Source organism: Xenopus laevis, chromosome 3S (genome assembly GCF_017654675.1).
Source record: "Xenopus laevis strain J_2021 chromosome 3S, Xenopus_laevis_v10.1, whole genome shotgun sequence".
NCBI classification, from domain to species: domain Eukaryota; kingdom Metazoa; phylum Chordata; class Amphibia; order Anura; family Pipidae; genus Xenopus; species Xenopus laevis.
In genome coordinates, this window is record NC_054376.1 from 6312099 (window position 1) to 6335993 (window position 23895).

A 23895-nucleotide genomic window follows, 5' to 3' on the forward strand; every position below is an offset into this window, starting at 1 on the left:
TGCTTACTTAATTGTAGAGGTCAGGGTCAGACTGGCATGCCGTAAGGCCCGGACTGGCAATCTGTGGGTTCTGGCAAATGCCAGAAGGGCTGCTATAAGGTCCAGTAGAAAGGCCGTATTTAGGGGGCTGTTTGGGCCTCTATGTGGGCTGATTGGGCCTCTGTGTACCTGAAATGCCAGGGCCTATTTTAATTCTCAGTCCGGACCTGCATGCCTGGGACCTGGAAAAAAGCCTGGTGGGCCCCTAGGCCTTTTGTTTACTTAGTTTGAGAGGTATAACCAGCAGTGCAACATTCCCACGGCAGTGGCAGCCTGGAGCCAATCAGTGCATGAGAATGTTTACGGCCCACTGATAGCAATACCTGAATCAGCAATAATGTGAAAGAAACTAATCTTCTTGTGAAACAAGAGTTTATCATGTAGTAACTTGCTACTTCTTAGGGCTATTCCACATGGGGAGATAGCGACGCGTTTGCGGTCGCGGCGACAAAGCGCCGCGACAGTCGCCGCGACCGGCGCAGGCGACAGTTTTGTATGGGCGCCTATGTAAAAACGCCTGTGCTAACCACACGAGGCGATGCGCTTTTCAACAGTCGCCTGAAAATGCCTCGCCAGGCTTTTTCAGGCGACTGTTGAAAAGCGCATCGCCTCGTGTGGTTAGCACAGGCGTTTTTACATAGGCGCCCATACAAAACTGTCGCCTGCGCCGGTCGCGGCGACTGTCGCGGCGCTTTGTCGCCGCGACCGCAAACGCGTCGCTATCTCCCCGTGTGGAATAGCCCTTAGTGTTTCCTCCTTTTATTTCAGGCGAGTTTGCACAGCCGGTGCCACGTGAGTATAAACTGGAGCTAAATCACAGTAAACAAACAAATGGGTCTGCTGTGAGATGATCCTTATCAACTGAGAGTTTTCATATGAATCACAATTAGGTAATCACAAGTGCATACAAGTTACATTTGCCTTCACTCCCCTGTCAGCTGGTAACCTAGGGTCATGATGGGCTGAGGCAGATTCTTATACACGTACGTGCAGGGCCGCCATTAGAAAACCACTCCAGCCCCCAAGCCCCGCCCCAGATCCCGCCCACTTCACACCACAGTTAAAAGACCACACAGACATCAGCACTTATAAAGGTAACCCCCCACACAATAAAAAGACAATGATTGTCAGGGCCCCCTTAAAAGTTAAAAAAACCTGTGGAACCAGGGCCCCCCATAAAAGTTTTTTTTAAAGAAAATTGGTGGTCAAGGCCCCCCTGCAAGTTAAAAAAAATCATTGGCACCAAGGCCCCCATAAGAGTTTTTTTTTAAAAAAAAACATTGTTGCCAGTGCCCCCCATAAGAGTTAGAAAAAAATGGGGCACCAGAGAATATTTTTTAAAAAAAAAACGTTGGCACCAGGGCCCCCCTTACAAGTTTAAAAAAAAAAATTGGGACCCCAGTGAATATTTTTAAAAAAAACATTGGTGGTAGGGGCCTATATTAAAATAATACATTAGTGACCAGGGGATTTAAAAAAATAAAAAAACACACATTGGTGTTCAGAGGAATTGAACTCGTGGCTTCAGGACTTCAACTTCGTCTCCTTTCGTGACTTTGGGTTTTTTCGCTGCTTCAGGACTTCAATTTCAGCTGTTTTCGTGACTTCTTGCCTTTTCGGCACTTCAGGACTTCAACTTTGCCTGTTTTCGTGACTTCGGGTCTTTTCGCCTCTTCGGCTGTTCGGCAGTCCGGCTGTTCAGCTGTAGGAATTTCAGGAGAGGCGAGACGGCACATTTTGAAAAATGCAGCACAGCCGTCCCCCCTTCAAGCCCGGGTCTGGTACAGCAGTACCCCCTGTGCCCCCTGATGGCGGACCTGTATACGTGAACCTAAGTTATATATATATATATATATATATATATATATATATATATATATATATATATATATATATATATATATATATATATATATATATATATAGTGTATTACCCTATGCTGCTAAAAACTCCCGGTCTGCCTTAGAAATGCTACAGTAATTTATATAAATATGCCATTGCCATGTGGGCAGCCATTCGAGTTGCAATTGGGCTACAGGGCACGTGTTCTTACTCAGAAAAATAAAGATTAGTCAAATGTCTGGTCCTTAGAGCTGAACCCAGATAGCAAGTACTGGCACCCAAGGCAAGCCTTTGGCCTTGGCACATGCCTGATGCTCAACCCTAGTTCTGGCCTTATAATCAAATAATCCTAATTTATAAAACTGATTTCCTTATTCTCTGTAATAATAAAACAGTCGCTTGTACTTGATCCCAACTAAGATATAATTAATCTTTATTGGAAGCAAAACCAGACTATTGGGTTTATTTGATGTACATGTGATTTTCTAGTAGACTTTAAGTATGAAGATCCAAATTATGGAAAGATCCATAATCCGGAAAACCCCTGGCCCCAGGCATTGTGGATAATAGGTCCCATACTGTACTTTGTATATGTATAAAACAACTTACCTATACAAATGTTTCCCTTTATATCTAGCAGGTCCTTCCAGTAGCCGTTAATCTCTGTATTTGTTGACCTCCTGCATTCGGCTTTGTTTCTCCTAAACATGGTGCAGAGGAAAGTCACATTAACATTAATCTGAACCCGGTTCTACAAGTTCTTGCTAATTAGGAAAAGTCTATGAATTCCATTCACATGGAAATAAACTTTGTTTATGGATCTAGGGTCAAGGTCACAGTTTTTTCTAGTACAGGTATGGGACCTGTTTTCCAGAATGCTCTTCCAGAATGAACCCTTCCGTAATTTGGATCTTTATACCTTAAGTCTACTAGATAATCATGTAAACAGTAAATAAACCCAATAGGCTGGTTTTTTTGCTACAAGGTACTGTTTTATTATTACAGAGAAAAAGGATATCATTTTTTAAAAAAAATTTTATTTCAGTAAAACGGAATCTATGGGAGACTGCCTTTCTGTAATTCAGAGCTTTCTGGATACTGGGTTTCTGGATAATGGATCCCGTACCTGTATGTCTCTATCCATGGCACCTTCAGCGTCACCTGCTCCAAAGAACACCGTAATAGAGTCCTGCAGCGTGAGTTATGGCGATTATAATTCCAAACTGCACTCAAAGCTGTAACATAAAGGTGTTAAAGATTCTTCCTAGGACTGGAATTTTCAATGCTATCTGGTTGCTTGGGCTTAATGATCCCACCAACCAAACAGCAGATTGGAAGTCAGAATAGAAGATCAGTAGGAAAGGGCCTAGAAAGATGGATAAAAGGGGTTGTTCACCTTTAAATTAACCTTTAGTACAGGTATGAGATCCTTTATTCGGAAACCCGTTATCCAGACAGCTCTGAATTACAGAAAGGGCGTTTCCCATAGACTCCATTATAATCAAACGATCCAAATTAAAAATCCTTTTTCTCTGTGATAATAAACAGTAGCTTGTACTGGATTCCAACTAAGATATAATTAATCCTTATTGGAGCCAAAACCAGCCTATTGGGTTTATTTAATGTTTACATGATTTTCTAGTAGACTTAAGGTATGAAGATCCAAATTATGGAAAGATCCATTATCCAGAAACCCCCAGGTCCTGAGTATTCTGGATAACAGGTCCCATACCTATACTTGAACCCAACTAAGATGTAATTAATCCTTATTGGAAGCAAAACCAGCCAATTTGGTTCATGAAATGTTTACGATTTTCTAGTAGACTTAAGGTATGAAGATCCAAATTACTGGAAGATCCGTTATCAGGGAAACCCCAGGTCCCAATAATTCTGGATAACAGGTCCCATACCTGTATTACATAGATAACGTATGGACCAGTAATAAAACAGAAAACTGTGTCAGCATTAAATAGGACTGTTAATAAGATACACATTATGGAGTAGAGGTATCCTTTACCTCTTGGGTTGCACAGCAAAGTTCTCAGCCTGTCCCCAGGTAGAATGGCTTGTCAGTAGCTTGTTGACAGTAAGGAGCGGGGAGGAGCAGAGCAAAATTACCACTCCCTAGGAGAGAAGTGGGTAAGCCCCAGGGACGGAGCCGTCAAGGTAACAAGAGAAAGAGAGTGAGCTGGTGTGAAGCAAGGGGCCACTCAGAGCAGGAAGAACAGGCCAGGTGCAGGGGCCGGCTATGGAATGAGGGCTGGGCCATCCAGGTGAAGTGAGGCAGGTAAGAGCAGGAAGAAGGAAAGCAAGAAGCTGTCACGCAGTTTAAACATCACACTGAATATCCATCGCCCGGGACGCTTCCTTCCAAACACTGGCACCATTCATTCTGGATTTATCCTTGGTTTGGGTGCTGGCGCCAAATATAATCAAGAGACTGGAGCATCCTGCGGGCACAGTCCTTGCTACCATAAATACTTGTTAAATAAACCTAGGACTTAAGAGCTTCAAGAGTCATCAGCGAGTTGACTCTCAGGTGCACAAAACCTGGGCAGTTCCCAGGTCACATCTAACAGTCCGGCAATAGGAGGCAAGAAGACATTATGCCCATCTGCCCATTAAGAAGTTTGTGAATGAAGCAACACTGACACGACGGTGCCAAGCCAGGTGCGCAGAAGGCGGGCGGCCACCATGAGGGGTCGCCCGCTCCCCCTGAAGATGCTGAATAAGCACATGTGGCTGATTGTGGTTGGACTGATCCTCATCCTGGGATTCTTTATGGTCTTTCTGCAGCTCTCAACCTCTTCTGATGGCAACCCCATGAACAGAAGTAAGTCAGTGGCAGGGTAATGGGGGGGCATGGTCTAGAGCAGGGGTCACCAACCACCAGGCTGAGGACTAGTAGCAGGCCTCGAGCTGTGCCGAACTGGGCCACTTCTGGTTCCAGCTGTATATAATAGCTGCAAAAACAATGAAAAAGTTCCTAATTACTTGCAATTCCAGCTCCCTGGTGTGCCATTGCCATTACAAGAGTTGTGTTCATGATAAGGACCAAAATTCTGTTTGTACTGTTTTTTGGTAAGCCTGAAATGCACCCATGCATCTACTCCCTCCCCCCCTTGTAAAAATTGTCTTGCTTGAAACTGGTCTGTGGTGCAAAAAAGGTTGGGGGCCGCTGTTCTAGAGCAGTGGTCCCCAACCAGTGGCTCATGAGCAAAATGTTGCTCTCCAACCTCTTGGATGTTGCTCCCAGTGACCCCAAAGCAGGTTCTTATTTTTGAATTCCAGGCTTGAAGGCAAGTTTTAGTGGCACAAAAACCAAATGTACTGCCAAACAGAGCCTCGTGTAGTCTGCAAGTCCACTACCATTATAATTGCCAATAACATTCCATATTTTGCACCTGTAGGGACTTCTTGCATGATTATGTTGCTCTCCAACTTAATTTACATTTAAATGTGGCTCACGGGTAGAAAAGGTTGGGGGACCCCTGGTCTAGAGGTAAAGGCAAAGGGACCCAGTGCAAGCAAAAGAAATGGCTTTATAGGTACTTTCCAAAACCTGGATATAAGCAGAGAGATTACATTGTGCAGCGAGAGCAGCTTTGGTTAGGGACAGGCAGAGGGAAATGCATATAGGTATTACCTTCTGACAATGCAGGTAAGCTGAAACAGTTGATGGCACTGCCCAGTATCTGATTGATGTATTGCATACCTCCCAACTGTCCCTTTTTCGGAGGGACCGTCCCTCTTTTGACAGCTCAACCCGCAGTCCCTCATTTGTACTGGAAAGTCCCTCTTTTCTCTGCACTGAACAGCCAGAAAAAGAAACAAAGTTTCTCACTTAATTGGCTTTTAGCAGAGAGCCCAGAACAGCTAACAGGTGCTAAGATAAGGAGAAATATTTTCAAACTTTCATAACCTGCCAAATTTTGTAAAACAAACATGGTAATTAGGGGGTGTGTCCACAGAAAGGGGTGTGGTCAAAAAATTGCTGCGCTACATGCGGGAAAAAAATATTTTGTCCCTCTTTTTACTTCCAAAATGTTGGGAGGTATGGTATTGGTCAAAAACCAGTCAGGGCCATTGGCACCATTCCCTAAATAAATAAAAGCAGTTCTATGAGATATAACCTGATGGATCCCCCTGAATGTGTATGTCATCAAATTCACCGTGGGCACTTTACACTAGGAGGATCATTTATAAACAAGGGGCAAATTTGCACCCTCGTGACAACCAATCAGACGTTTGCTTTCAGTGCTCAACCTGCAGCTGGCTGAAAAAAAAGCTTATCACCGATTGGTTGCTGTAGGTTACTGCCCCGGAGCAAATTTGCCCATTGTTTATAAATGACTTTATTGCTGCCCATCTGCATTGCAAAAAACGCTTCCTCTGCCAGTGACAATAATAGTCAGCGATTTATGTCACTTCTTGTCGTCTTTTTGTTAACTATGTAAATGTTAGACAATTGGCACCATAGCAATTGGCACTGTCACGCTTTATGATGTCACTGCGCCTGATATCACCTGTACGATGGCATAAACGAGGTTTAATTGCAAAGATTCCTTGTGATTTTTACCTGTTCCATTTCAATATGGGAATAAAGAATAATCTAAGTTTGCTACGTTTTCTGTATAATTTCAAAGCATTGCTGTTATCTCCATATTTTTGCGTACACTTGCACGCAGATAGGGATTTTTTATTAAAAATACAAAATCAACAATACAAGAAAACGGCTTTCAAAAAATCCTGAATTGGCAAAAAAAACCCCTATCAATTGATAAACATAAAAATAGTATCAAAAGAATCCATTCTTGCAAAATCAACCCATCTCCACAAAAAATTACATTTTCAAATGAATTTAAAACCAATTTTAATTAATAGCTTGTCAACTGGCTTGGCTGGCACTGCCTTACACACGCTGCGTGTAGTGGGGCGAATTCTTTTGACCACACCCATTTTTGTGGCCACACCCCCTAATTACCATGTTTATGTTACAACATTTGGCAGGTTATAAAAGTTTGAACACATTTCTGTGTTTTTTCCCCCCAGTTATTACAGTTTTGCTACTGAAGGTGACTTGCCCTTTAAGCTGTGAGTCTAAAGCTGGCCATACACAGGCGGATCTTTCCCCAATATGCCCACATTGAGGTGGGTGATATCGGGCTGATCTGATTGTGGGCCCTAGGGCCCAATGATCAGATCACAATGCTGCCAATACAGACGGTCAGATCGCAGGACCGCATCAACTGACAGATGCGGCCACAATCCGATGGGAATTTTTAACCTGCCCGATTGAGATCTGGCCGACAGATATTGATCGGCGAAGCCCGTCGGAGGGCCCCACACACGGGCCAATAAGCTGCCTACTCTGTCTGTCGGCAACTTTTATCGCCCCGTGTATGGGGGCCTTAACGTTTCCCAAGGGACCTCCTTATCTAAATTGTTATAATTACTTTTTTGGCTGTTCAATGCAGAGAAAGTTGGGACTTTTCAGTATAATGCGGGACTGCGGGTTGAGCTGTTTCCCGGGACAGTTGGGGTGTATGCCTTACACACTGGACCTCAACCCTGACCCTACTGTCGCTATTTGGTGCAGTATAGTCTGTACAAGGGCCAATTGAGGAAGAGAGGCCTCAATCCCCTAAAGTCTGCCACCAAATTTGTGTTTCTGAAGCAAACACACCAGTCTGACCAGTTCAGGGCACCAGTAGATTATATTTACAGGGCCGGAATTAGAGATTGGCTAAATCAGCCTGTTGCAAACATTTTGGCCCCATACTGCAAACCATATTCAGTATCACAAAGCCCACATGCGTACAGTATATCTGCTTGGAGGCCATGGTTTGCACCCCATTCACAGGCCAAAAGTTGCTGACTTGTCCACCTGATATGCACACTCAGGGGTCACCCACAATTCCTCACTCTTCTGTCTTCCCAGGGTGCCCCCAACAGGTGTAGGGGGGTGGGTAGTGGGTAGAGGTGGGGCTGGTAGTGGGTGGTGGTAGGACGGGAAGTGGGTGGAGGTGGGGCGGGAAGTGGGTGGAGGTGGGGCGGGTAGTGGGTGAAGGTGGGGTGGGAAGTGGGTGGAGGTGGGGCGGGTAGTGAATGGAGGTGGGGCGGGAAGTGGGTGGAGGTGGGGTGGGTAGTGGGTGGAGGTGGGGCGGGTAGTGGGTGGAGGTGGGGTGGGAAGTGGATGGAGGTGGGACGGGTAGTGGGTGGAGGTAGGGTGGGAAGTGGGTGGAGGTGGGTGGGAAGTGTGTGGAGGTGGGTTGAAAGTGGGCAGAGGTGGGTAGGGAAGTGTGTGGGAGGGTTTGGAAGTTGGATGGGATCAGGGTGCGCCAAGCCACACGGAAGATTTTTTTGCTGGGGGCCCCACTCTAGTTACACCACTTCTGCCAGCATTACCTGTGGCCCTAAATATCAAACTTTGCTCCAAAGAACATCATTTATACCATAAACCTGCCAAAAAAAACCCAGACCTGGCCTCAGGGTGCCTTGTCCTTTAAAAACATAATAAACCAAGACTTTATCTCTATGGAATTCCTTTTCTGTTGCAGGAAAATGTACAACATGGGACAAACTGGTTGAACCAGGGCAACAGCACTTCTTTGTTTTCATGGCCTCCTCATAGATCTTATTATCAGATACAGTCAGTGAAACCACATTACATTGAACTGAAAAGGGAGAGATTGTTTTAAAGGACCACGACAATGAGCAAGCATTCTGGGAAAAGAGAAGGAAATGCAATGGCAGGGTCGCCTTTAAATGATCTTTTAGTAGGACGTAGAGAGTGATATTCCGGGACAATTTGCAATTGGTTTTCATTTATTATTATTTGTGATTTTTGAGTTATTTGAGTTTTCAGTTTCCGCAGTCAGGTTGCACTAAATATGAATAGAAGAGGCCCAAATAGAAAGATGAGTAATGAAAAGTAGCAATAAAAATAAACGTGTAGCCTCACAGAGCAGTTGTTTTTAGATGGGGTCAGTGACCCCCATTTAAATGCTTGAAAGAGTCAGAAGAAAAGGGCAAATAATTAAAAAAAACTCTAAAAAAAATAAATAATGGAGACCAATTGAAAAATTGCTTAGAATCAGCCATTCTATAACATACTAAAAGGTAACTTAAAGGTGAACCGCCCCTTTAAGGGTGAGAATAAGTAGGGTTGAGAATTTTAAAAAAAATCAAAAGACAGTTAAGGGGTTTTGTTCACCTTTAAATTCAATTTTAGTATGATGTAGTTTTAGCTGTATAATTGGTTTTCATTTTTTATTATTTGTGGTTTTTGAGTTAAACTTGTTCTTCAGCAGCGCTTCAGTTTCCAATTTCAGCAATGTGGTTGCTAGGGTCCAACTTACCCTAGCAACCATGCCTTGATTTGAATAAGACACTGGAATATGAATAGGGGAGGCCTGAAAAGAAAAACAGCAATAACAATACATTTGGAGCCTTACAGAGCATTTGTTTTGTTTAGATGGGGTCGGTGTCCCCCCATTAAAAAGCTGGAAAGAGTCAGATGGCATATAATTAAAAAAATTATAGGAAAAACGAAGACCAACTGAAAAGTTGCTTAGAATTAGCCATTCACTATGACGTAAAGGTGCCCCACAGTGTGAGAAGGTGCTGTATAAAGCTACAGATAAATCTTCCTCTGTGGGATGCTGGGAGCTGTAGTTTAAAGGAGAACTAAAGCCTAACTAAAGAAGTAGCTAGAAATGTTGTACATGATGTTTTGTGCTTCTGTACCAGCCCAAGGCAACCACAGCCCTTTAGCAGTAAAGATCTGTGTCTCCAAAGATGCCCCAGTAGCTCCCCATCTTCTTTTCTGCTGATTCACTGCACATGCTCTGTGCTGCTGTCACTTACTGAGCTTAGGGAGCCACTCACAATATACAGTACACATAGAATAGAAATGTCACAATATAAGGCTGATTAGTAATTAATACACATAATTACTACATGACAGCACAGAAACCAGTGCAATTAGCATCAGAATTTAATAATCAGCAAACCTGTAGCATCAGCTTATATTACAGCCAGGGAAGCTCATTTTCTGCTGGATAATTAGTGACGAGCCCTAAGCTTAGCTTCTCAACAGCCAATCAGAGCCCACTGAGCATGTGAGTGTCACAGACACTTTCCAAGATGGTGACCCCCTGTGACAAGTTTGAAGTCCTGGATCATTGCTGCTATTGACAAGCTCAAACTTTAGCCTCGTGCAATAAGTTCAGTATATAAAACACGGCATTTTTAGCCACATTAATTTTTAGGGTTTAGTTCTCCTTTAACTATTTTCATACCAGCTTTGGGAAAAGAGACACTGCTTTACATATTGGCTCCGCCTAATGTTCTTGGGCTCTGTCTCTTAAAACTATTTCTGCATTTCAACATGGCATGTTATGCAATAAACAAATGATCAGCGGTAACATTCCCAAATTGGATAGGAGTGCGGCAATGACATATTCATTATAGGAGGCGCCTTTCATTACTGATGAGATTTCATCAATCTTCCCTGACATTGATTTGCTAATGAACACGGTCATTATTCCCTTTCTGGCTGCTGCTGCAAAAACACCTCCAGGGCAAAGGGGGAGACTGTACATATAGATATGAATGCATAGGAAAGCAACATACTTTTAAAGGGGAACTTTACCCCAGTCCAGTATATATATATATATATATATATATATATATATATATATATATATATATATATATATATATATATATATATATATATATATATATATATATATATATTATGCCTCACATTAACAAGGAATTGAGAATCATTTGCATTAAAGGGGAAGTTTGCAATTTCAGCCATCTGGTTGCTAGGGTCCACATTATCCTAGTAACCATGTGCTGAAGAGACTGGAATATGAATAAGAGAGACTTGAAATGAAAGATAAGCCTTACATAACCTTTTTTTTTTTATTGCTGTTAAATTATTAAACAAGATCTTCAGTTTTTACACGACAACCAGCTTATCCCCTGCCTTCTTATCCACATTGCCACTGGCAACAGACAGCTTTAAGGGATATATACACCTACTGTCATGTATAAGGATATTAGAAGTCACTGAAGGGTTCTGTGACCATATAAAGGCACAAGGCTGCAGGCTGAGTTATACAGGGAACTCTGAGTATCACTCATGTATTATAAGGGATAATGTACCCCCTACTGTGAATGATAAGGATATTAGAAGTCACTGAGGGGTTGTTCTGTGACCATATAAAGGCACAAGGCTGCAGGCTGAGTTATACAGGGAACTCTGAGTATCACTCATGTATTATAAGGGATAATGTACCCCCTACTGTAAATGATAAGGATATTAGAAGTCACTGAGGGGTTGTTCTGTGACCATATAAAGGCACAAGGCTGCAGGCTGAGTTATACAGGGAACTCTGAGTATCACTCATGTTTTATAAGGGATAATGTACCCCCAACTGTAAATGATAAGGATATTAGAAGTCACTGAGGGGTTGTTCTGTGACCATATAAAGGCACAAGGCTGCAGGCTGAGTTATACAGGGAACTCTGAGTATCACTCATGTATTATAAGGGATAATGTACCCCCTACTGTAAATGATAAGGATATTAGAAGTCACTGAGGGGTTGTTCTGTGACCATATAAAGGCACAAGGCTGCAGGCTGAGTTATACAGGGAACTCTGAGTATCACTCATGTATTATAAGGGATAATGTACCCCCTACTGTAAATGATAAGGATATTAGAAGTCACTGAGGGGTTATTCTGTGACCATATAAAGGCATAAGGCTGCAGTCTGAGTTATACAGGCAACTCTGAGTATCACTCATGTATTATAAGGGATAATGTACCCCCTACTGTAAATGATAAGGATATTAGAAGTCACTGAGGGGTTGTTCTGTGACCATATAAAGGCACAAGGCTGCAGGCTGAGTTATACAGGGAACTCTGAGTATCACTCATGTATTATAAGGGATAATGTACCCCCTACTGTAAATGATAAGGATATTAGAAGTCACTGAGGGGTTGTTCTGTGACCATATAAAGGCACAAGGCTGCAGGCTGAGTTATACAGGGAACTCTGAGTATCACTCATGTATTATAAGGGATAATGTACCCCCTACTGTAAATGATAAGGATATTAGAAGTCACTGAGGGGTTGTTCTGTGACCATATAAAGGCACAAGGCTGCGGCTGAGTTACAGTATACAGTGAACTCTGAGTTGAGTTAAAACTTTGAAATTGATAAAAAAACAATATTGCACCAGACATGGTAACGGGTGTAGAGCTGTTAGTAACTTATATTGTTTCTCACTGTAGTTAAAGGACAAGTATATCTACTAAAATGTTGTGGGGTAAAGTTGCATCCTGACTTCCAATAAACGATGAAGCGGGACTCGCTCTTTCTATGAGGCAGCTTTAACGAGATAATGGGAAATTAATTTCCACGGATGAGTAATTAAGAAAATAATATGAGGTTCTAAGCATGTAATTGATGCCAGATGGGGAATAGCAAACTGTTCCATATCCCCAGGTCAAACCTGGGTGCAGAAATAGAGACATGAACTTATAGTTATAATACGCAACTTGTTGGTCTTCATTATTTATTATTTTATAGTTTTTAAAAATGATTTGCCTTTTTCTCCTAAATCTTTCCAGCTTTCAAATTGGGGCCACTGACCCCATCTTAATATAAAACCCCAAATGTTCTATACGGCTACAAATGTATTGTTATTGCTACTTTCTATTCTATAATATAATTATCAAATAATATAATATATTATTTCTTGAAACTCTTGTTCCTGATATTGCTTTTTGAATTTGCCCAGACAAGCCTGACCTATCGGATTTCTGTTTTGAATTTATATTAGTGCAGGTGACTCAGAGCTCATTAGTGATTGGTTGCTACGGGCTAGTAGCTTTACTCACAGAGTAAGTAATATCTGTTGTTGTGAAATTTCCCTTATAATTGGGAAATTGCATTGGTCAGTTTCCTTTTGATAAAGTGGCGTCAATGGACTTGTGTCTGTGTCGCACATCAGTGTCTGTCTGTCCTCAAACCTCAGGTGTATGTTTTCTGGGTGTTCGTTGTAGGTGCCCAGGCAGGTAAACAGGTAATGACTTCCATGTCAGAGCACCGGCTAATTATCTTGTTTGCTGTTTGTTCAGTGTTATATTTGTGTCACGGAGCAGGTGTTTATAGGCCGGCAGGATAACAGGTAATATCTAATTAATGAACTTCTACGTCAGAGGAACAAGTTCACTTTTCCACAGGGGCATTTTCTTGTGCCAGAAACACAGTGATCTCCCCCTAAGGGTATTTAATCTGATTCTTCATTGCCAACTCTCCCTAATATTGAATGCAAAGCTCTGTAAGCTACAATCCCTATCCTCAAAACTATTACCCCACTGTTACTATAGGCACCATCTCTCCCTACTATACCTGCTATCCCACAGTCACACTCCCTTCCCAGAGACTATTATCCACTGTTACTATAGACACCATTTCTCCCTACTATACCTGCTATCCCACAGTCACACTCCCTTCCCAGAGACTATTATCCCACTGTTACTATAGGCACCATCTCTCCCTACTATACCTGCTATCCCACAGTCACACTCCCTTCCCAGAGACTATTATCCACTGTTACTATAGGCACCATCTCTCCCTACTATACCTGCTATCCCACAGTCACACTCCCTTCCCAGAGACTATTATCCCACTGTTACTATAGGCACCATCTCTCCCTACTATACCTGCTATCCCACAGTCACACTCCCTTCCCAGAGACTATTATCCACTGTTACTATAGGCACCATCTCTCCCTACTATACCTGCTATCCCACAGTCACACTCCCTTCCCAGAGACTATTATCCACTGTTACTATAGGCACCATCTCTCCCTACTATACCTGCTATCCCACAGTCACACTCCCTTCCCAGAGACTATTATCCACTGTTACTATAGACACCATCTCTCCCTACTATACCTGCTATCCCACAGTCACACTCCCTTCCCAGAGACTATTATCCCACTGTTACTATAGGCTCCATCTCTCCCTACTATACCAGTTATCCCACTTCTACTGCTATGCACATTTACAGGAACCCAATCTCCTCTACAAGACGGTGGTAACTAAGGGTGACAGCCTCAGACACGTGGTACTCAGAGCCATTTCCAGTCACTGTGTATTTATTTTCCATCTTTCCTAGGATACAGCAGCTGGAGTGAGCTCGGCAAAGCTCTGGCACACAAGAACATTCCAGCTCTTCATCCAAATTTAGAGTTTTACAAGCCACCAAAATCCCACCCTGAGGTGAGTCTGTTACTGGTTATAAAGAGAGTGAGATAAATAAAGGTAAATTCCATTGGCACTTTAGTTTGACCTTTAAGTACACATTATAGGAAAATAAAGGTTCCCTTGGTGCTTCTGTATTTTCTCCCAGGACTGGGTGCCTGACATTACACTGTATATTGTGTTATTAGCAAATAAATCTGAATCTCAAGGCTCTAGGGCTTTTGCTCAATTGACAGTCAAATCCCTCACATCCTCCTCACATCCCATTCGCTGTTTGGTGGATTTGTCACACCTGTGAGATTAGTGAAAGTGAAGGTCACACACCTACCTCTGTCCTTAGTATGTGTAGCAGGATAGAGCCATTAGATATTCCCTTAAAGGGCACCTGTCACAAAAAAAGTTTCTTCTTCTATCATAAAATGTGCAGCCTTACCCCTCCAGACGGGGAAACAATAGTATTGTCGGAAGAATAACACCCTATTGATATTTGAAATGAATTGTTTTCTCTCCATGCACTTTAAACTCCTATGATATATTAAATAATACTGGGAGTTGTAGTCCAGGAACATTTGGCCGGGGCTACGGGAATGTGTGCCTCTTTAAAGGGGTTGTCCATCGCATGATGTAGAGAGGGATATTCTGAGACAATTGATTTTAATTTTTTATTATTTGTGGTTTTTGAGTTATTTAGCTTTTTATTCAGCAGCTCTCCAGTTTGCAATTTCAGCCATCTGGTTGCTACGATCCAAATGACCCTAGCAACCATGCTCTGATTTGAATAAGAGACTGGAACCTGAATAGGAGCGGCCTGAATAGAAAGAGGAGTAATAAAAATGAGCAATAATAGTATTTTTTTTTATAGTTATTTAGCTTTTTATTCAGCAGCTCTCCAGTTTGCAATTTCAGCCACCTGGTTGCATGGTTTTGAATGAGAGACTGGAACCTGAAAAAGAAGAGGGCCTCGGCCCTCAATAGAAAGAGGAGAAATAAAAATGAGCAATAACAGTAAATTTGTAGTTAGATGGGTCAGTGACCCCTAGCTGAAAGGTGTAAAGAGCCTGAAGAAGAAGGGAAACAACTCAAAAATTATAAGGGCAGAGACACACGTCGAGATTCGTCGAGATAAGTCGCCTGGCGACAAATTGCATCTTCTTCGAGCGACTAATCTTTCTGCCAGCTAGAATCGAAATCACGGGCAGGATGGCACTCAGGGCACTTCGTTTTCCAAAGTCGCCCGAAGTTTCCTTGGGAGGCGACTTCGGGCGTCTTCGGAAAACAAAGTGCTCCGAGTGCCATCCCACCGGCGATTTAAATTCTAGCTGGTGGGGAGGCAGTTTGGCGGAAATCAGGCGCCCGAAGAAGAGGCGATTTGTCTCTGGGCGACTTTTCAAGGGGTTGTCCACCTTTAGACTTAGCATGACGTAGAGAGGGATATTCTGAGACAATTGATGTCCATTTTTTTTATTATTTGTGGTTTTTGAGTTATTTAGTCTTTTATTCAGCAGCTCTCCAGTTTGCAATTTCAGCCATCTGGTTGCTACAATCCTAATTACCCTAGCAACCATGCATGGTATTGAATGAGAGATTGGAACCTGAATAGGTGAGGTCGTGAATAGACAGAGGAGTAATAAAAATGAGCAATAACAGTAAATTTGTAGCTAGATGGGTCAGTGACCCCTAGCTGAAAGGTGTAAAGAATCTGAAGAAGAAGGTAAATAACTCAAAAACTTTAAGGGCAGAGACACACGTCGTGATTTGGCGAGATTAGTTGCCCAACAAATCGGCCCAAACTGCCTCCCTGCCGGCTAGGATCAAAGTCGCTTTGTTTTCCGAAGTTGCCTGAAGTTTCCTCGTCAGGCGACTTCGGAAAACAAAGTGCTCCGAGTGCCATCCTGCAATTTATAGTCTAGCCGTCGGGGAGGCAGTTCTGAGAGATTAGTCGCCTAAATCTCCCGAATCTTCTCGTCTGTCTCTGCCCTAAAGAGAAATTGAATATCAATTGAAAAGTTGCTTAGAATTAGCATTTCTAAGTTACCTGAAAGGTGGACCACCACTTTAACCCCTTCACTGCCTTTCATTGCCAGCACTACAGATTTTATATGATTGGCAATGAAAGGGAGATGGTTTCTCTGCTGTTTCCCTTCCAGGGTGAGTTTTAGCCATCAGATCAAGACACAGAGGAGCTGAAATTCGACCTACCAGCTCCAAATGGAAAATATAAAACTGGGCCCAAATACCGAGCCCTCCCTGATACCGATCTTCTTTGCATCTCCATTAATAGCCGGGAATCCCAGTACAGACGGCTCTTTGCTTCCTCTAATGGAAAAGAGAGATAGAGACGTATTGTAATGGGTTAGGGGGTCGGCGGGGAAACCGTGCAATCCGATCATTAGCACAAAGCTTCCTTTATGGACTTGGATAAATCTCTGCCTGCCCCCCTGCAAACCAAATTGAGTAGCAAATCCCAGGGCTCCTTCTCTTCCATACAAAAACCATTGCCCTACCCCCCAGTGACTGGTATACTATTCTGTAACGTATACCTTTCCCTTTAAATTGCAGGGCTCATTTATAGATTTAAAAAGATACAACTCATTTATATTCAGATTGTGAAACAAACTTCTATTTGATTGAGCCCCCTCCTTTGCTGATGCCTGAACCTCTTTTCCTCCAGATGGAATCGATAGCCTTCAGCACGTGCATTTGTTCTTGCAATGCAAATACCCTCTCCCACTTTCATCCTTTATACAGCAACATTGTATTTGCTTTAGGAACTCCTGATGCTGGAAAATGGGTTTATTTTAATCCTTTTCTTTTTATATTTGCAGTTCATGGGTCAGGCCAATCTGCATGTCTTTGAGGACTGGTGTGGGAGCAGCATACAACAACTGAGGCGTAATCTGCACTTCCCCCTGTACCCCCATGTGAGTGGTATGACCTGCACGCTGTAACCATCAGCTCTTTTAAGGAACAGTAACATGAAAAAAAAGTATTTTAAAGAATGAAAATATAATACACTGTTGTGATGCTCTGGTTCAATGGGTGTGTTTGCTTCAGAAACTCTACTATAGTTTATATAAACAAGCTGCTGTGTAGCCATGGGGGCAGCCATTCAAGCACAGGATACACAGTAGATAACAGATAAGTACTACTATAGTTTATATAAACAAGCTGCTGTGTAGCCATGGGGACGACTATTCAAGCACAGGATACACAGTAGATAAGAGATAAGTACTACTATAGTTTATATAAACAAGCTGCTGTGTAGCCATGGGGGCAGCCATTCAAGCACTGGATACACAGTAGATAACAGATAAGTACTACTATAGTTTATATAAACAAGCTGCTGTGTATCCATGGGGGCAGCCATTCAAGCACAGGATACACAGTAGATAACAGATAAGTACTACTATAGTTTATATAAACAAGCTGCTGTGTAGCCATAGGGGCAGCCATTCAAGCACAGGATACACAGTAGATAACAGATAAGTACTACTATAGTTTATATAAAGAAGCTGCTGTGTAGCAAAGGGGGCAGCCATTCAAGCACAGGATACACAGTAGATAACGGATAAGTACTACTATAGTTTATGCTGGGTCAGTAGAGGCAGCATACAAGCAGGGTCTGAAACAAGAACAGAGTAACACTGAACCACAGGCCCCCCTGCAGCCTCCTTACTTGTGAGCCCACTTCCACCCCATACTCACCAGCACTAAATAGAAAAGCAGTGATAGGATATGAATTGTGGCCCCCAAAGTGTTGGGGGTTTTTTTGGTCCCCGCAATGACTTCAGGTCCCCCCATCAAGAGACCTGCTCCCCAATGGTTACCCCACTGAATAGAGATTAGCTCTCAATATAAAATAAGGAGCACCTACCACAGCATTCTGACCAGTAGAAAGGAGACAACAAGGAGTTGACAAGGTACCACTAGTACCTAATGGGTCTTCAACTGGGAGTTTAATGCTACAGCTACTTGCCCCCCGAATATCACATCTGCAAATCTCTGGCATCTAGTGGGTACAGGCTGGTGATTGGTGCTCCAGTAGTGATGTCAGCAAGCAGCACCAGCTCTGTGATGTCATCACCAGGTGCTGGAACGGCACCACCATCACAAAATTATAGGATATAATTGGCAAGTCAAAAATTTCACCTTAATCTCGTTAGATCTAATGAGATGGTTGACGTTGAAGAGTCGATATTAGGGAACGTTTATGTCCCCTTTAATTTGCTTTTCTATAGTGAAGCAGCAAAAGCAGGGTTTAACCCCTTTCGTCCCCCTGAGCTATGATTGGAGGACTCTGTATGCACATATTACCATCCTATATAAATGAATAATTTGCGTCCTATTCCGATCCGATTTTATTCTCGTCATCTGGTTAAAGAGCAGGACAGAGAACATCTCAACCCTTTGGGCTATATAGGGAATTGTATTAGGGAAAGGGTTGCCACCTCAAAACTTTAAAATAACAGGTTATGAAATAAAATCTCTTTGCTAAACCGATTATGATAATCATAAATGATATTATAAAATAACGGCACAAAGGGAACATTAGAATCTGTAGAATCCCCATTAAAGGGGAACTCCACCCAAAAACTGCATCATGAAAGAAAATGTAATATTAAGCAACTTTCCAACATACGTTTAGCATTTACTGTGGTTTGTTTTATTTTTTTATTTTAACATGTAATTGCTGCTGAAAGCATTACCTGTTGTGCATTCTCTGCACTACATTCTCTGCACTGCTGGTTCTGACTTCTGCAAAAGCTTATTAAGAGACCTGGAAGAAAATTGACTGCAGCTACATTTTTTCAAGAGTCAGACCCAGAGAACAGAAAGTAACTTTTAAATTCTGCTTTCAGCTGCAGTTTATAACAGTTAGGGATGCACTGAATCCAGGATTAGGCCTTTTTTCCAGGTTTCGGATTCTCCGAATCCTTCTGCCCGGCCGAACTGAATCTGACTCCTAATTTGCATATGCAAAATAGGAGCGGGGAGAGAAATTTTGTCACAAAAATTGGTGTTGGCTCTCGGAATCTCAAAGTATCGAATCCTTTCCTACTTTTAGGTGCGCACCACCGTCAGCAAACTCGCTGTGACCCCCCAGTGGACAAACTATGGATTGCGCATCTTTGGCTATTTGCAGCCAGCTACAGAAGGTAAGAGACTGACAGACTCCAACTCAAGGCAGAGACAGAGCTAAATATTCATAACAGGCTCATTTTCTTGGGCTGCAATATGTGGAATCCCACATTCCTGTAAGATAACCAGGAAACAGTCTTTGAGCCAAGTTGCACTTTTATCTGCCTGTAGTGTTGTCCCTGTTGCCAGTGATTTAAATGCCATACAGCAGACCCTGTGGTTATGGGTAGGGGGTCCTAGGGGACAAGGGGACCCAGATCATTGGGTTTGTTGTATGCCTTCCCTGCACTTTGAACTTTGCTGTCCACTCAGGTAGTTGTCGGCAAGAGGGCAGGGATAAGTGTGTGTGCCGGGTATATAATTCCAGTTCCATGTATAATACCCCAGAACACAAATCAGGATAAATACAGTGCCAATTCCATGTATAATACTCCAGTACACATGGCACGATTAATACAGTGCCAATTCCATGTATAATAACACAGAATACACAGCAGGATAAATACAGTGCCAATTCCATGTATAATACCCCAGAACACACAGCAGATAAATACAGTGCCAATTCCATGTATAATACCCCAGAACACACAGCAAATAAATACAGGGCCAATTCCATTTATAATACCCCAGAACACATGGGTGAAATACAGTGCCAATTCCATGTATAATACCCCAGAACACACAGCAGATAAATACAGGGCCAATTCCATTTATAATACCCCAGAACACACAGCAGATAAATACAGTGCCAATTCCATGTATAATACCCCAGAACACACAGCAAATAAATACAGGGTCAATTCCATGTATAATAACACAGAACACACAGCAGATACATACAGGGCCAATTCCATGTATAATAACCCAAAACACACAGCAGATAAATACAGTGCCAATTCCATGTATAATACCCCAGAACACACAGCAGATAAAAACAGGGCCAATTCCATGTATAATACCCCAGAACACACAGCAGATAAATACAGTGGCAATTCGATGTATAATATCCCAGAACACAAATCAGGATAAATACATTGCCAATTCCATGTATAATACCCATGAACACACGGCAGGATAAATACAGCGCCAATTCCATGTATAATACCCCAGAACTCACAGCAGGATAAATACAGTGCCAATTCCATGTATAATACCCCAGAACACACAGCAGGATAAATACAGTGGCAATTCGATGTATAATATCCCAGAACACAAATCAGGATAAATACATTGCCAATTCCATGTATAATACCCATGAACACACGGCAGGATAAATACAGCGCCAATTCCATGTATAATACCCCAGAACACACAGCAGATAAATACAGTGCCAATTCCATGTATAATACCACAGAACACACAGTAGGATAAATACAGGGCCAATTCCATGTATAATACCCCAGAACACACAGCAGATAAAAACAGGGCCAATTCCATGTATAATACCCCAGAACACACAGTAGATAAATACAGTGCCAATTCCATGTATAATACCCCAGAACACAAATCAGGATAAATACAGGGCCAATTCCATGTATGATACCCCAGAACACACAGCAGGATAAATACAGGGCCAATTCCATGTATAATACCCCAGAACAAAAATCAGGATAAATACAGGGCCAATTCCATGTATAATACCCCAGAACACAAATCAGGATAAATACAGGGCCAATTCCATGTATAATACCCCAGAACACAAATCAGGATAAATACAGGGCCAATTCCATGTATAATACCCCAGAACACACAGCAGATAAATACAGGGCCAATTCCATTTATAATACCCCAGAACACACAGCAGATAAATACAGTGCCAATTCCATGTATAATACCCCAGAACACACAGCAAATAAATACAGGGTCAATTCCATGTATAATAACACATAACACACAGCAGATACATACAGGGCCAATTCCATGTATAATAACCCAAAACACACAGCAGATAAATACAGTGCCAATTCCATGTATAATACCCCAGAACACACAGCAGATAAAAACAGGGCCAATTCCATGTATAATACCCCAGAACACACAGCAGGATAAATACAGTGGCAATTCGATGTATAATATCCCAGAACACAAATCAGGATAAATACATTGCCAATTCCATGTATAATACCCATGAACACACGGCAGGATAAATACAGCGCCAATTCCATGTATAATACCCCAGAACACACAGTAGGATAAATACAGGGCCAATTCCATGTATAATACCCCGGAACACACAGCAGATAAATATAGTGCCAATTCCATGTATAATACCCCAGAACACACAGCAGATAAATATAGTGCCAATTCCATGTATAATACCCCGGAACACACAGCAGATAAATATAGTGCCAATTCCATGTATAATACCCCGGAACACACAGCAGATAAATATAGTGCCAATTCCATGTATAATACCCCAGAACACACAGCAGATAAAAACAGGGCCAATTCCATGTATAATACCCCAGAACACAAATCAGGATAAATACAGGGCCAATTCCATGTATGATACCCCAGAACACACAGCAGGATAAATACAGGGCCAATTCCATGTATAATACCCCAGAACACAAATCAGGATAAATACAGGGCCAATTCCATGTATAATACCCCAGAACACAAATCAGGATAAATACAGGGCCAATTCCATGTATAATACCCCAGAACACAAATCAGGATAAATACAGGGCCAATTCCATGTATAATACCCCAGAACACACAGTAGGATAAATACAGTACCAATTCCATATATAATACCCCAGAACACACAGTAGGATAAATACAGGGCCAATTCCATGTATAATACCCCAGAACACACAGCAGATAAATACAGTGCCAATTCCATGTATAATACCCCAGAACACACAGCAGATAAATACAGTGTCAATTCCATGTATAATACCCAGAACACACAGCAGGATAAATACAGTGCCAATTCCATGTATAATACCCCAGAACACACAGCAGGATAAATACAGTGCCAATTCCATGTATAATACCCCAGAACACACAGTAGGATAAATACAGTGTCAATTCCATGTATAATATCTCCATCCTGTGTGCAAATGATTGGTGTTGGTTTTGGGATTTTAGCTTCTCCCAAGCATTCCTTTAAATCCACCTATGGGCCTTATTATATAGATCCTCTTTCCTCCAGGTGAATATCAGTTTGCTGTATCTTCTGACGACAACGCAGAGTTTTGGCTGAGTAAGGACCACACGGTTGAAAAACTGTCCCTTATGTGCAGAGTTGGCCCAGTAAGTATAACTCATCCCAACGCAGATGAGCCAAATACAATTACCATCCACCCTCACCCTTTCTGCTTCTCCCACAGACAGGGAAACAATGGACGGCCCCAGGAGAGTTTGGAAAATTCCAGGATCAAGTGTCTATCACAGTAAGGTGAGACAAAGGCTCTCATGTCCAGAGGAAGATGTACTAATGGCAGGAATGATTGCTTGGAGATTGTGCCATTTGTCACATACTGACCAGGGGATAAACCTAAGCTACAGATTTAAAGGATAAGTAAACCTTTAAAATAAGTGAATGTAAAATTGATGAGGGGGATATTCTAAGCACTTTTGTCCTTTACATTCATTATTTATTTTCTTTTTATTCCAAGATATTAAGGGATACATGTGCTGTTAATATGAATGAATTTTGTTCCAACAGCACCACCTGCTGGTCAGTTTCTGACCAGTCTGACCAACAAGTATACAAATATATAAATATATGACTAAAGGTGGCCATAGACGTAGAGATCCACTCATTTCGCAATGTCACCAAACGAGTGGATCACTCCCGGATATGCCCACATTGAAGTGGGCGATATCGGGCTGATCCAATCGTGGGCCCTAGGGCCCAATGATCAGATCATAATGCATCCGGTACGGGCGGTCACATCTCTGGACCATATACACGAACAGATGCGGCTGCGATCCGACGGAATTTTTTAACCTGCGCGAACGAGATCTGTCTGACACACGGGCCAATAAGCTGCCAGTCTGTCGGCAGCTTTTATCGGCACGTACATGGGGGCCTTAAGTGTCCCTGGTACATACGAAACGCGCCAGGCCTTGGTTCTTAATTATGGAGAATAATATATAAGCCTTTTACAATCTGACTCCAGCTTTAATACTTTGTGGGTCCAGACTTGTGTCAGCCTCTTTTGAGGTTTCCTGGTGACCACCAAGTAGTCAAGGAAGTTGTCAGGAGAAAGAAAGAAGCTGCTCTGATGTTCTTCTGCTTAGGAAAACAATTAGAAACCTTTCTCACATCTTTCCTAAGCAGAAGAACATCAGAGCAGCCTCTTTCTTTCTCCTGACAACTTCCCTGACTACTTGGTGGTCAGACTGGTCAGAAACTGACCAGCAGGTGGCGCTGTTGGAACAAAATTCATTCATATTAACAGCACATGTATCCCTTAATATCTTGGAATAAAAAGAAAATAAATAATGAATGTAAAGGACAAAAGTGCTTAGAATAACACTCTCATCAATTTTACAATCACTTATTTTAAAGGTTTACTTATCCTCAGGTTTGTGGGTGACCATGTGCCTGTGCTACATTAACTATTATA

At 42.2% G+C, this 23895-nt stretch overlaps 1 protein-coding gene and 1 long non-coding RNA gene across 2 annotated transcripts in view; one reads left to right on the plus strand and one right to left on the minus strand.

Moving 5' to 3' along the window:
* Positions 1-1644: 1644 nt before the first annotated feature.
* LOC121402063 lies at positions 1645-3314 on the minus strand. The gene is made up of 3 exons (XR_005966509.1): positions 3009-3314; positions 2492-2583; positions 1645-1741 (listed from the first exon to the last, which is right to left on the minus strand). It is a non-coding gene; the product is annotated as an uncharacterized LOC121402063 (long non-coding RNA).
* Positions 3315-3833: 519 nt separating this feature from the next.
* The window catches only part of b4galnt3.S (beta-1,4-N-acetyl-galactosaminyl transferase 3 S homeolog), a 34452-nt gene continuing 14390 nt past the window's right edge, over positions 3834-23895 (plus strand). The window contains exons 1-6 of the mRNA XM_018254849.2: positions 3834-4715; positions 14091-14194; positions 17002-17097; positions 19242-19332; positions 22473-22573; positions 22651-22718. Coding sequence (XP_018110338.1) covers positions 4577-4715; positions 14091-14194; positions 17002-17097; positions 19242-19332; positions 22473-22573; positions 22651-22718 — 599 coding nt within the window. The 5' untranslated portion in view covers positions 3834-4576. The remainder of the gene's footprint in view (positions 4716-14090; positions 14195-17001; positions 17098-19241; positions 19333-22472; positions 22574-22650; positions 22719-23895) is intronic.